The 14,772-nt window shown below is 42.3% G+C and overlaps 1 protein-coding gene across 1 annotated transcript in view; it reads left to right on the top strand.

Moving 5' to 3' along the window:
• Nucleotides 1–14,772, top strand: part of gpr157 (G protein-coupled receptor 157) — a 35,822-nt gene that overhangs the window by 1,328 nt on the left and 19,722 nt on the right. The window contains exon 2 of the mRNA XM_069918402.1: nucleotides 5,270–5,483. Coding sequence (XP_069774503.1) covers nucleotides 5,270–5,483 — 214 coding nt within the window. The remainder of the gene's footprint in view (nucleotides 1–5,269; nucleotides 5,484–14,772) is intronic.

Here is a 14,772-nt window from a genome sequence, read left to right as displayed (position 1 = left end):
GCTCGAAGAATTGAATTCAAGAACAGGGAGGTCATGCTGCAACTCTACTGGCGAGACTGCATCTGGAGAACTGTGTGTCGTTCTATCTCCATACCTGTACTGGCCTTGGAGACAGTCCAGAGGAGGTTCATCAGGTTGACCCCAGAGATGAGGGGATTGACCAACGAGGAGAGACTAAATAATCTGGGATTATACTCATTCGCGTTCAGTAGAATGAGAGGAGATCTTAGAAACATATAAAATTAGATTGAGGCAGGAAAATTATTTTCACTGGTAGGTGAGACCAGAACTAAGGGACTCAGCCTCAAGATTCAGGGGAGTAGATTTAAGACGGAGATTACTCTTTTTTCCTAGAGAGCAGTGAATCTGTGGAATTCTCTGCCCAGGGAAGCAGTTGAGGTGATGTCATTAAACATATTTAAGGTTCGGTTTGATAGGTTTTTACATAAAAGGAATTAAGGGGTATGGGGAAAAGGCAGGTTGTTGGAGTTGAGTCAATGATCTCATTGAACAGAGGAGCAGGTTCGATGGGTCGGTTAGCCAACTCCTCCTCCTGTTTCTTATGCTCTTATCTAAGTTTCTCCACAGTGAATGGCAGTCCAAAGTTGTACTGCAGCCTGAGATTGGAGGAGGGGGGTGCGGGGCTGGTCTTCTGCACAGTTTGGTATGAATATTGATTCTCCTCATGTTCACTAACCACTACCTGTATCTGGGTCCCACAGTTTCCATCTCATATCCTGTTTTTTTTTCTCACTAACTTCTCTGTGGTCTCTTCACTTGTCCAATCCCCTTTCACTTCCAAGCTTCCCCCCCCCCCCCCACCACCCCCACATTATTTTCAATGAGAGGTCCCAACCTGAATTGTAAACACAATGCTGGAAAAATGCAGCAGGTGAGACCGTCTCCCTTAAGATAAAGCTACATGAGCAACATTTGGGGCTTGAGCCCCTTCATCAAGGTGTGGGCAAAACAACGTAACTCCAAAACATGAACTGCTCATTTCCGCCACAGACGTTTCTTACCAACTGAGTCACTCCAGCTCTTGCTGTTCCCTCCAGATCTCAGCATCTGCAAGTTTTTGTGGGGTTTTTTCTCCGATTTCTTCTTCCAACTTGTTGTGATGGAGTGCTGCCTTATTTGTGTTGAAGGGTAGAATGTCCAATGTCAATATGATCAGAGGCACTTGTGTGTTGCAGATTTCTGCCAACATCACCCCCGAATCCACAACCTCTACCTCTGACAGGTACATCAGAACTGCAAGTCTCCTCTCCCCAGTCACACGCCATCCTGACTTGGAGATGTGTCCTTCACTGCTGGTCAAACTCCTGAAGCTGGGGACAGACTAAAGTGGAGGCCTCACCTGCACAACAGTGCACAGATCTGGTCTCATAAGAGAAAGGATATTCAGGCCTTGATGGTGGTGCAGACGAGGTTCCCCAGCTTGATTCTGAAAATGAAGGGGGGGTGGCTTCTGAGGAGAGATTGAGAAACCTGGGACTGCACTCATTGGAGTTTGAAAGTAAGAGGGGAAATCAAACAGAAATGTATGAAATTGTGAAAGGAGTAGATAAGACAGAAGGAGGGAGGTTGTTTCCACTGGGAAGAGAGATTAGAACTTGGGTTCGCAGCCTCAAGATTTGGGGGAGTAACTCCTCACAGAGAGTGGTGAATCTGTGGAATTCTCTGCCCAAGGAAGCATTCGAGTCTTTGTCTTTAAGGCACAGAGAAATATTTGAATAAAAGTGGATATGAAGTAGGTGGAGCTGAGTTCCCAGCCAGATCGGCCATGGAGCAGGGTCGGAGGGCCTGCTCCTATTTCTTGTACCCACCACCCCCTTCCCACCCCCACTCCACCCCTAATCAGCCTTTGGGTCACTTTCTGCAGTAGTTCACTGGCTTCTCTAGCCCAAATGGTGGCCTTGCTGGCAAAGCCCAATTTTTTTTTTAATTGGCTGACTCCTGCTGATGTGTTTTTGTTATGTTCTGAAGGAGTCAGGTGATGCTGGGCTCATGTTTCTGCCGTCAGTGATCATTCAGCGTTTTATCTTCTCTCTGGCACTTGGTGTACTGTCCAACACCAATTCTGTGTGTGTGTGTGTGTCTCTCTCTCTCTCTCTCTCTCTCTCTCTCTCTCCCCTCGTCCACCTGCTTCTATGATGAGTCTGGAAAAACTGGGAATGGGGATTCTGCATCCAGCTGCAGATTCTCCAGATGTTTTCTCTGGACTCATCATTGCATCCACTTTTAATGTTGTTCACATGAAGTTCTTGAGGTTTTAATTGTTATGTTGTTCTCCACTTTTCATCAATCTTAAACGTCAGTGAACATTTATGTGTTTTGTTCCCTCCTGCACAACTTCAGTATTTCAATTTCTTGTCAATTTGTTACCTGTTAAGCTCTGAATGAGTTTGCAAACTTCTGCTCAGTAAATTATACTGGTGAGACTGTATAACTTGCAGTCAGTTGGACTGTCTGCATTCTTTTTGTTTGACGCTGCTGAACTGAATTTGTGGGTGACCCGCTAATTATTTCAAGTCTTCCTGAACCTAGTCCAGTCAACAAGAGCGAACACTGGTTTACTGGGACTGCAATGATCTGCCAAGGTATTAGAAAGCAAGCAGCGCACAGTTAGAACAGAGAACCTTATAGCTTGGTTCAGGCCCTTCAGCCCACTGACTTATAATGACCTGCTCCACAACAATCTAACCCCTCCTTCACACCCATGACCCTCAATTTTTCTTACATTTACGTGCTGATCAGATTCTTTTGAACATCCCCCATGTACCAGCTTCCACCACCACCCACGGCAACTCGCCCACCACTCTGGGCAACAAACTTGCCTCTTGCTTCTCCCCTCACCTTAAACCGATGTCCTGAACTATTTATCACCCTGGGGAAAAGGTGCTGGCTGTCCACCCTATCTCAGCCCTTCCTAATCTCACCCTTTGTCTCTCTCGGCACTCAGATGATCCACTCTTCTGGGATGACCTCGTTGCTTTCCAAAATCACGGTGAGGAATTCTGAGGCTTTGCAGAACACCATATTCTGTTCAGTGGGAGATGATAAAGAAATGTGCAAATTGGCTTGCATTGAATTCCTCTCATTAATTCCAAACATCCCAAAATACTTGTCCATTAAAGAAGCTCAGGGCTGCTTGGATCCAATTTAGATTTAAAAAGTTGAGACGTGCAGGCCCTTCCAGCCCACAAGCCCGTGCCCTGTACCAATGACCCCTGTACATTTTGAACAGTCAGAGAAAACCAGAGCTCCCACAGGTCACCCATGTGGAGAACGTACAAACCCCTTGCAAAGAGCGCCAGATTCAATCTGGAGTTGCTGGCTCTGTAATAGCACTGAGCTAATGCGACACGAACTGTACCACCCACAACCTGTTACACCACAGGCTGAAAGCAACCAGCCCGTGCCCAACCTGAGATGTTCGTATCCACAATGCACCCGTCACATGTTATTCATGTGTTTGAGGGTGCAGATCCAATGATCATGAGAAGAAGGTGGGGCAGTTACACCAAACAAATTACAGTGTTGGGGTGCAATCTTCCATGAGGATAGACATTGGTTTGGGTCCAAAGCAAGTCGTTGGAACCATAAAGCCAGGTTCGACAATGAAGTATCTTTTATGGGCTTTTGTTGTTTTGCAGAAAATGAAGCAAACAATGCAGGAATATTCAAGATTCTTTTATTGTCATGTCATCAAACAGAAAATGTGATGTCACATAAAATTTCCTTTAGTTTACTGAACAGCAGATAAAGATTCGCCATCGGCAGATTTGCTCCACTCCCCTTACAGTCAGAGAAAGGGAAGCAAAGGATGAGCCCCACCCGCCTCACCCCCGAGTCACTGTGTCCATAGATTTGCCTCCAGCATTCCCACAGCTGCACAGACTTTAGTCCAAACCATCAGCAGCTCGAGCTCCAGATTCAAACGTCTGACATGACATAGCCCTTGGCACCCTCTCGCATCCCATTTCCGATACCTGGGCCCCCTTCAACCAGTCTCCAGCCCAGTGTAAGCCTCTTAACCGCGGTCGCCAGTGGCCCACGGTCGCCAGTAGCAAGTCCCTTGACCACAGTTGCTGGCAGTCCGTCGCCTGGAGCGAGTCCCTTGACCACCGTCCCCAGCAACCTGCATTTATTTGGTCTTAAACAAGGCTCTGCTGAAGTGCAAAGGACATTTTAACAGTGACATTTTCGTGTGGTGTTAAAGAGAATTGCAATGGTGAAGTAAGGAAGGAGACACGAGTGGTTTATCAGTTTCATTTACCCCCAAATCCTTGCAAACTCCCCAGTAATAGAGGGAATTCAGCTCTAAATTAGTTTTTCTTTGCAGCGGGGATGTGATCAACAAACTTAAAGCAATTTTCATTCTCTATAACTACATCCTATTTATAGAAATGCCATCTGGAGGGATGTGTGTAAATTTACTGCCCAGAATAAACCTTCCTGTCACAGTGAGCTCTACGGTGGAGAGGTGTTCCTTGCTTCCTGATCCAGACAGCTCCAAGTACAAAAGTAACGCTTCCTTGAGAAAATCTAATAGTCGTAATTGCGAGTAATTAGTGAGACTTTGCTTGGCTGGCTCCCTCGATCTTGAAAGGAATTTTCCTTCGCTGAAGCAGCTTCAATGAGGCAAAGGTGACAGTGAGACTTGGGATCATTGTCAGATTCATGGCTGTCGAACGCCCTGCTGTCAGTTGTGGGGAATCTGTGGTCCCAGGACATTTTCAAGATCCTTTTTTTAATTATAATTTAATGAAACATAAAAGCTAATGAACATGAAATCTCCTTTAGTCCACTGTAAGGCAAACAAAGATTTACCATCAGCAGAAATTGCCCGACTTCCCTTATAGTCAGAGAGAGGGAAGCAAAAGAGAGTCTGTTTGGAATCACTGAGTGTCCATGCCTCTGCAGCCACACAGCCTTCAGTCCAAACCACTGACAACCTCAGGTCTAGATCCAAACCTCTGACACGATCAAGAAATCTTCAGAATACCTGGTCCCCCTCCAGCAGGTCACAGCCCGGTCTATCCCTTGATTGCAGCCACCAGCAGACCAGCGTGGGTTCCTCTCCCAAGAGTCACCAACAGGTACACTGTTTGACCTGCTGAGTTTCTCCAGCATTGAGATTTTACTTCATTCATGGTGTCAGCAGATCTTTGTGGTTTGCTCCTCTGACAGATTGTGGCTCTGGAGACCAGCACCTGCACGACATCATTTGAAGTGATTGTTGATGTGTGTGTTTTCTCGACAGTTGGCTTGTGCCTTTCGTGATCACCATGGCTGCAGTCAGCCTGCAAAAGATAGGCTACGATGCATCTGACGTATCAGTGGGCTGGTGTTGGATCAGCATTGAGGCAGAAGATAATATCTTATGGATGCTGTTAACGGGCAAAATCTGGGAATTCATAGCCTACATCACCCTGCCAATACTTTACATCCTCATTAAGAAGCACATCCACAGAGCGGTAAGAAGGAATGCTACTCTCTTCTGATGAAGGCCAGATTTCCCAAAGAGCTAAATGGTTTTTTTTAAAATAAATACAAGCATTTTGGTTCTTCCTGGTTGCTTGGTATCAGATGTGCTTTTTGGATGACCAGCTGGAGAGAAATTTGTCATCGTGCAAAGATGTGTGGCAGGTCAGAGAAATGGCCAATGGATTTGAGCCCAGACCAGGCTGGGGCACTTGAGCCCAGACGAGGGTGAGGTGTTGTACTTAGGAGATCAAGTGTGCAGTAAAACCCTGGTATCCAGGATTCAAGCAACCGGCAAAAAACAAGAGGAAAATTAATTTTAAAAAATAAATAAGAATAAAATAATGGGTAAAAAATACACACGTTTAAAATTGTAAAAGTAAATGTTCTCTGAAGTAACACGTAAACCTTTAGTGACAATGCAAGCAAATATTCAGCCAGCGGAGAGAGGGCCTTGGTCATGTTTTGCTCGGAGCAGTTGTTTGAATAAAGTTGTGTGAAACAGCAATGGCATCACCCAGGTTGATTCCCCTCGCCGTTGGGGTGACTCTTAAAATGGCTCCTTATCCCTGCTTAGTAAGTGTCACCCAGGTCAGAGGCTCTATCTGTAAACTTGATGGGGGGTGGTGGTGTGGGATTCATTATCTATAATGTTATTGTTTGTCTTTTGGGTGGCTTCATGGAGGGGGAGGAACCTGCAGATGCAGTGACGGTTAATCATTCTCCAAGAATTTAACTGAAAATAAAATTATATGTTTTAAGGTTTATATATTCAGGCAAGTGAAGTTTGTTCAGGGTCAGTACAGTATTTAATTTTTGTCTTTTAAACTGTTTATTCTCAATGCAGTTGTAAATGACCGGAAAATGCACATATCTGGTATCTCCCAATCCCAGAGATGTTGGAAACAAGGGTAAAGGTAATAGCAGGACTCTTAACAGCATTAATGTGCAGAGGGACCTGGTGATCCTGGTTCATCGTCCCTGAATGTAGCCATGCCAGTTGATGGGATGGTAAAGAAAGCATTTGGCGTGCTCTCCTTCATCAGTTGGAACGATGAGTATAAAAGGAAGGAGATCATTTCAGAATGAGAATTTATTGTCAAGAACATCACAAAATTCGTTGCTTTGCACCAGCGTTACAGGTGCAAATTTTGCTCAAAATTACATTTCAAAATAAATAAATAGTGCAAGAAAATTGGAGAAAGTGGGTCATTGTCCATTCAGGAATCTCATTGCGGAGAGGAAGAAGCTGTCCTTTATTGCTGAGTCTTCAGGCTCCTGAACCTCCTTCCTGGTGGTAGCAGAGTGAAGAGGGAATGGCCAGGGCAGTGGGGATCATTGAGGATGGAGGCTGCTTTCTTCAGACGCTGCTTCTTGTAGATGTCCACGATGGAGTGGAGACCGGTGCTCGTGATGTAGCTGGGTGAGTTGACTGCTCTCTCTCTCTCTCTCTCTCTCTCTCTCTTGGTTTTTTTTTCCTGACCTGTGCATTGGCACCTTGGTACCAGACAGTGATGCAACCAGACAGAATCCTCTCCATGGTACACCTGCAGAATTTTTGAGAGTCTTTGGTGACCTATCGAATCTCCTTAAACACTTCACGAAATATTAGCTGTTGGTGAGCCTTCTTTGGATTGCATCGAACATGGAGTCATTTTGCAGCGAAATAAAACTGGTTCGACTGCACTTGGAGTATAAGTTGCAGTTCTGGTTTCCTCTTCACAGGAAGGATATGGACACTTTGGAAAGGAGGCAAAAGAGATTGACCAGAATATTGCCTGGTTTTGAGGGTATGAGCAGGGGAGGCTGAAGGAAGACCTGGTAAAAGTTTGAGTCAAGGTCGGGAAAACAGTCAGAATCTTCTCCCTCAGGAAAAGGAGGGATGCATTTTAGTGGAGGGGTTGTAAATTTTGGGAGATTTGCAAGGCAATTATTCTTAGAGCCTGGAATGGTTGTCAGGGATATCAATGGAAGCAGAGACAATTGAAACCTTAAAGATGGTTCTACAAAGACACAGGTGTCTGCAGGGAATGGAGGGAGCTGGGTCTCAGCTGGCAGCAGAGGGATTTGGACACCCTGTTGGGCACAGACATTGTGAGCTGAAGGCCCTAATCTTGCGTTGTATTGTTCTATGTTCCATCTTTTCAGTGTTATATCTGGTATTTCTGCACTTCTATTCCTCTGACTTCCTTCCAAGTGATCAGTTTATCGAACTGGCATTTTTCACAGACATTTATTTGGGGATAGCATTGAAAATTCAACTTCATCACATCACAGCTGAAATCCTGGTCACCATGTAATAAAATAGACACGTGTTTGTTCAACAAGTGTGACAAGCAGGATGGTAGAAGGTGAGATCAAATTTGGCAAGAAAGCATGAACAAGTGAAGTCCCTTACCCTGGAGATGAATATAAAGCATTGCAGCACAGTGCAGGCCTTTCAGTCCACGATGTTGTGCTAACCCGTCTATACTTACCCCAAAAAAATGAAATCCTCCCCACCACATAACCCTCTATTTTTCTTTCATCTAAGTGCCTAAGAGCCTCTTGTAGCAGACTCCTCCACCACACCTGGCAAGGCATTCCAGCCAGGTAAAATACTTCAGATCTCTCCCCTCAACTTTCCTTCCCTCACATTGTCAAGATGTTTGCTGTTCCTGCCTTGCAGAAAAAGGTTTTGGCTGCCTACCTTAAATGTGCCTCTCGTAATCTTGTTGACCTCTAGTAAGTCACCTCTCACCCTCCTTTGCTCCAAAGAGGAAAGTCCCAGCTCTTCTCACCTTGGGTCACAAGATCTATTTTCCAATCGAGTCAACAACCTTGGGCAGTACGGTTGGTGTAGTGGTTAGCGCAATGCCTTGACACCGATCGGAACCGGGGTTTGAATCCTGTGTGAGGAGTTTGTACGTTCTTCCATGTCTGCATGGGTTCTCTCCAGGGGCCCTGATTTCCTCGCACAATTCAAAACATACTTGGGGTGTAGGTTAATGGGGTATAAATTGGCCGGCACAGACTTGTGGGCCAAAATGGCCGGTTACCATGCTGTATGTCCAGCTTCCACATCTCTCCTGCAGTGAGGTGACCAGAACTGATCACAATATTTGAAATCTGGTCTCTCCAGAGATGAAGCTGAGGGATGTTGAGCAGGCACGTTGAGTTTCACGAAATGTCAGGAAAGCACAACAAAGTCACAACAGAGGAAGGAATGTGGCATTTTTGTGGTGAGGAACTTTGACTCACTTTTTCATAACAAGCGGTAAATTTGTCAAAGAATGACAGATAATTTTCAGGTTGGCGGACTGCTGCTTGGATCCAGCAGATCCTGGATTGCATCTCTATGTTGTCGTCTAAATTTACAGGATATTAATAACACAGATGTATAAATAGTGGAGAGTATAGTTTTTAGATGAGAGGGGGGAGAATTTTTAAATGAGATGTGCGAGGCAAGTTAAAGACAGAATGAAACCTGCTGCTAGAGGAAGTGGTTGAAGCACATACACTACCATTGGTTAAAAGGCATTCAGCCAGACACATGGAATGGGAGGATGTAGACCATGTTCAGGCAGATTTAAAATTGAAGTTAGCGTCATTTCGGGTAGACAGGAGGGGCCAAAGTCCTGTTCTCGTGCTGTAACATTCCATGTAATAAGCACACATCAATAGATCAAAGAACAGCATTTTGGGTTGTCTGCCTTCCTGAAGAAGGGTTTGAGCTTAACGTGGACTATCTTTTGCCTTCCATTGATGTTGCTTAACGTGGACTATCTTTTACCTTCCATTGATGTTGCTTAACATGGATTATCTGTTATCTTCCATTGATGTTGCTTGACCTGCTGAGTTCATGGAACTGAGAAAATTCCAGCCCTTTGACCCATGATGTTGGACCAACCCATATAAACCGACTCAAAAACTCATAACCCTCTCTTTTTTTTTCATCCATGTGCCTGTCTAAGAGTCCCTATTGTACCAGCATCCCTGACAATGCATTCCAGGCACCCACAGCTCTCTCTGCATAAATAAAAGACTTACCCTGACATCTCCCCAAAACTTTTGTCCCCTCACTTTGTCCAGATGTTCTCGCTGGTATTTGCTTTTCTTACCCTGTCTTTAAAAAGGGTGCTGGCTGTCTGCCCAATCTCTGCCTATCATAATCTTGTAGACCTCAACTAGGCCACAGAAGTTCCTCTAGCATTTTGGGTGTTGCTCTGGCTCTAAGCACTGTGGGCTGGTCTGTGTGCAATAGCGGATGAAGCTCAACCTGAACCACCATGATAATTGATGATTAGAAAGCATTCCATCTTGGGGAGGAGTCACGTGATGGAGTTGTGGCCGGTCGGGTAAAACCAGTCCTCTCCAGAAAAAAAGAAAAAAACATCAAGGAAAGACAAAGTTCAACAAATAAAAAATATAAGAAATAGAAGATAAAGTTGCAGAGAAGAGAAAGAAGATGGCACCCAAGAAGGAAAAAGTAAAAACAACAGGGGGAAAAGAAAAGTCACCGGAAAAGAATGAAGAAGGCCTTACCTGCACGAAGAAACAGGGATCCATGGTGGCGAAGAGCGCCCAATCTCTGAGGTTGGTGCCAACCCCGTGGAGTCGCGACCCCCTGACCGGTGGATTGCAAAAATGGCTCTCTGATCCAAACAAATGTCTGCAATCAAAGGTAAAAGGAAACACCAATGAGAGCGGGGCTCAGCAGAGGAGCGGGCAGCCACGGCGCGACCAGCTGAGGGATGCCCGACACCAGGGCTCTCAGCTGGAAGATGAGGAAGGCAGCAGGAGAGGGAGTGAGGAATCAGACGAGGAAGAAAGTCAACGGGGTGAACGGCAAGAGGAGCAGCAGCAGGAGCCCCGACAGATGAGCAGCCCAAGAGGGGAGGACCAACAGCAAGAGGCCCAGCAAGAAGAGGCCTGATAAAGTGATACAAGCAACTCATCAAGAGAATCAGAAGAGACACAGATACAAAGAAGAGAAGAAGACACAAACACAGGTACAGATACAGAAGAAGGGGAAGAAGACAACCAAGATCTTCACAGAGAAATAGAACGTAAAACAGATGGACAGAACATAGATAAAGCCTTTTTTGAAGAACACATGTGAGCATTAAAAGAATGGTTGTCATTAGAATTTAGTGCAATGAAAAGAATAGAAGATAAAATGCAAAGTTTAGAGCTGGTCATGACAGAAATTGGGAAAAGAGTAGAAAATATGAAAGAATGAGAAACGGCTGTATAAATGGAAGTAAACGACTTAAGAGAAAAATTAAAAGAAAGTGACAAAAAAATTAAAGAGACACAAGAGTTGTTATCTCAGAAAATTGATATGTTGGAAAATTATAGTAGGCGAAACAACATAAAAATAGTGGGCCTAAAGGAGGGTGAAAAAGGCACAGATTTGAAGGAATTTATAAAAGGATGGATCCCAAAGGTCTTGGGAATGACCGAAATGCAGGAAGAAATGGAAATAGAAAGGGCACACAGAACACTAGCCCCAAAACCACAGACGCATCAAAAACCAAGATCCATCTTAGTAAAATTTTTGAGATACATGGCAAGAGAAAATATACTGGAGCAGGCAAGGAATAAAATTAGAGAAGACAATAAACCATTGGAATACAAGGGTCAAAAAATATTTTTTTACCCAGACATAAGTTTTGAACTCTTAGAGAGGAGGAAAGAGTTTAATACAGCAAAATCGATTCTATGGAAAAAAGATTATAAATTTATGTTAAGACATCGAGCCATACTTAAAATATTTATACCCAGGAAGCAAAACAGACTGTTCTTGGATCCGGAGGAAGCACAAGAATTTGCAGAGCGTTTGGAGGACAGAAGGAGAGATGAAGAGTTGTAATAAGAATGAAGAACGATGATAAAATATATATAAAGATGTAAAAACAATGTATATGTAAAGAACTAAAGAGGGAAAAGAGAGGGGAAGGAAGTCAGGGGGGAGAAAAAGGGAGAGCGTTGTTATGTGTAAAAAAAAAAGTGTTTTCTGTGGGGGGTTGGGTGGGGAGAGAATAACCATCACTGCGAAATCAGTTGACGTTTGCAAGCAAGATCGCAATCCAAATGGAAAGGGGAGTTGTGGTTGCCCGGCAAGGGATAAGGGGCAACTCAGAGTGAGGGGGGGGGGCATTTGGGGTGAAGGTAATATTGGATGTGGGAATTGTTGGAGTATTTTATGTTTTAAATGTGTTGTCATACATTGAGTTTAAAAAGGGAAAACTGGGAGATGAAAATGGGAAAAAGGGGGATGAAGGAGGTGAGAAAGTGGAAAAGAGGTGTAAACAAGATATAAGATGGCCTCGTTGAACTATATGACTATAAACATTAATGGAATACATAACCAAATTAAAAGGAAGAGGCTATTAAATTTACTGAAAAAAGAAAAAAATAGATATAGCATTTGTGCAGAAAACACATCTAACAGAAGTGGAACATAACAAATTAAAGAGAGACTGGGTAGGATACGTCACAGCAGCAACATAATAATTCAAAAGCTAGAGGTGTAGCCGTATTAGTTAACAAAAATGTACCAATAAAATAGAGGAGGAAATAATAGATCCAGCAGGGAGGTATGTAATGATAAAGTGTCAGATATACTCAGAATTTTGGAATTTGCTCAATATATATGCACCTAACGAGGAGGATCAAAAGTTTATGCAGGAATTTTTTTTGAAGATTGTAAATACACAAGGAAATATATTGATAGGAGGGGATTTTAACCTTAATTTGGATCCAATGTTGGATAAAACTGGACAAAAGACAAGCAAAAAGAATAAAGTAGCCTAATTTATGGTTAAATCAATACAGGAAATGAAACTTATGGATAGATGGAGGAGGCAACACCCAAGAGAAAAGGAATATTCATATTATTTGAGTAGGCATAAAACATACTCAAGTATTAATGTTTTTGTTGTCAGCCCATATTCAAGGGAGAGTCAGGAAAACTGAGTATAAAGCTGGACTACTTTCAGATCATTCACCCCTGTTATTAGCAATAGAACTGGAGGACATCCCACCAAGAACATATAGATGGAGGTTAAACTCCATGCTACTTAAAAGGCAGGAATTTAGAAAATTTATTGAACGCCAAATTAAAACATATTTTGAAATAAACATGGAATCAGTGAAAGACAAATTTATATTATGGGATGCAATGAAAGTCTTCATTAGAGGGCAGATAATAAGTTATGTGACTAAGATGAAAAAGGATTACAATCGGGAAATAGAGCAGTTGGAAAGTAAGTACAGAAAATGAACTAGTAAAAAGGGATGATATAACAAAAAAGAGAGAATTGGCAGACAAAAAAATAAAATACAAAACTTTACAAATGTACTAGGTGGAGAAGAACATAATGAAAACAAAACAAAAGTATTACGAACTGGGAGAAAAAACACATAAAATATTAGCCTGGCAACTTAAAACAGAACAAGCTAAAAGGACTGTATTGGCATCAAGGAAAAAGGACAAACAAATTACATATAACCCAATGAGGAATTTTATGAACAATTATACCAAACAGAGAATGAGGGGAAAGATAATAAAATAGAAGAGTTTTTAGCTAAAATTGAACTGCCGAAACTGCAAGAAGAAGAACAAAACAAACTGATAAAACCATTTGAAATAGAGGAAATACAGGATATATTTCAAAAGCTGCCAAACAATAAAACGCCTGGAGAGGATGGATTCCCAGTAGAATTCTATAAAACATTTAGAGTTATTAATTCCTCCTCTCCTGGAAGTAATGAACCAGATAGAAGAAACACAAAACTTGCCAGATTCATGTAAGACAGATATAATTACAGTAATACCAAAGACAGGAAAGGATCCACTAACACCAGCATCATGTAGACCAATATCTCTACTTAATTCAGATTATAAGATAATAGCAAAATTATTAGCAAACAGATTGGCTGATTGTGTACCAAAAATAGTAAAACAAGATCAAACTGGATTGATTAAGACAAACAGTGGATAATGTCTGTAAACTTATTAATGTAATTCATGCAGTTCAAGGAAATAAGAAATCAACAATGGCTGTTGCTTTAGATGCAGAAAAAGCCTTTGACAGAGTAGAGTGGAACTATTTATTTAAAGTATTACAGATGTTCAATCTACCAGAAAAATATATTAATTGGATTAAAGCATTATATAATTGACCATTGGCAAAGGTAACAGTAAATGGATATGTATTGAGCCAATTTAAATTGTCGGTCAACAAGACAGGGATGTCGATTATCCCCCTCATTATTCGCCTTAGCAATAGAACCATTGGCAGAACTGATAAGAACAGAAAATAAAATAAAAGGGATAAAAATAAAGGAGGAGGAGTTGTGATAGTACAGACCTATCACCAATGTATATAGTTACAGTATCTAGAGTGTAATGACTGTGCTTACAGTGATTGGCTGAGAGCTTAGCCTCGCCTACTGTCTGGGCCTTAAAGGGTTGTGTCCCTAGCCAGGTCGGATCATTCCGGACTGGTCGGCCACCTGCGAAGAGCTCCTGTCTTTTGCTAATAAAAGCCTTGGTTTGGATCAAAAAGTCTTTGGTTCTTTCGACAAGCTCTACAAGAGTATAAAATCAGCTTATTTGCAGATGACATCATAGTATACCTAACAGAACCAGAAATATCAATAAAAGAATTAAATAAGAAATTGAAGGAATACGAAGAAATATCGGGGTACAAGATCAATGCAAATAAAAGTGAAGTGATGCCAATGAGTAACGCAGATTATATAGAATTTTAAAAATAATCTGTATTTAGATGGAAAGCACAAGCAATCCGATACCTAGGTATCAGGTTAGATAATAACTTAAGCCACTTTTACAAACTAAATTATCAGCCACTAATAAAGAAATTGCAGGAAGACTTCGAACATTGGAAAGAATTACCGCTAATGTTGATAGGGAGGGTAAATTGCATTAAAATGAATGTCTTCTCAAGGATCCAATACTTATTTTAATTGTTACCAATTCCCTTAACAAAGAAATTCTTTAATGAACTAAAGAGAACAATAAGGAAATTCTTGTGGAAAGGGGGGGAAACCGAGGGTAGCGTTAGATAAATTAATAGAGAGGTATAACCAAGGTGGTTTGCAGTTGCCAAACTTAAGAAATTATTATGGAGCAGCACAATTAAGGTATTTATCAGATTTTTACCAGACAAGGGAAAAACCAGACTGGACTAAGAAAGAACTAGATAAAAATAGGGAGAAGGTACTGGAACTTATACTTTATAAGTGGGATGAAAAGCTGGTGCAATAGAAAAG

Source organism: Narcine bancroftii, chromosome 2 (assembly GCF_036971445.1).
Source record: "Narcine bancroftii isolate sNarBan1 chromosome 2, sNarBan1.hap1, whole genome shotgun sequence".
NCBI classification, from domain to species: domain Eukaryota; kingdom Metazoa; phylum Chordata; class Chondrichthyes; order Torpediniformes; family Narcinidae; genus Narcine; species Narcine bancroftii.
This window is presented reverse-complemented; position numbering and strand designations above follow the sequence as displayed.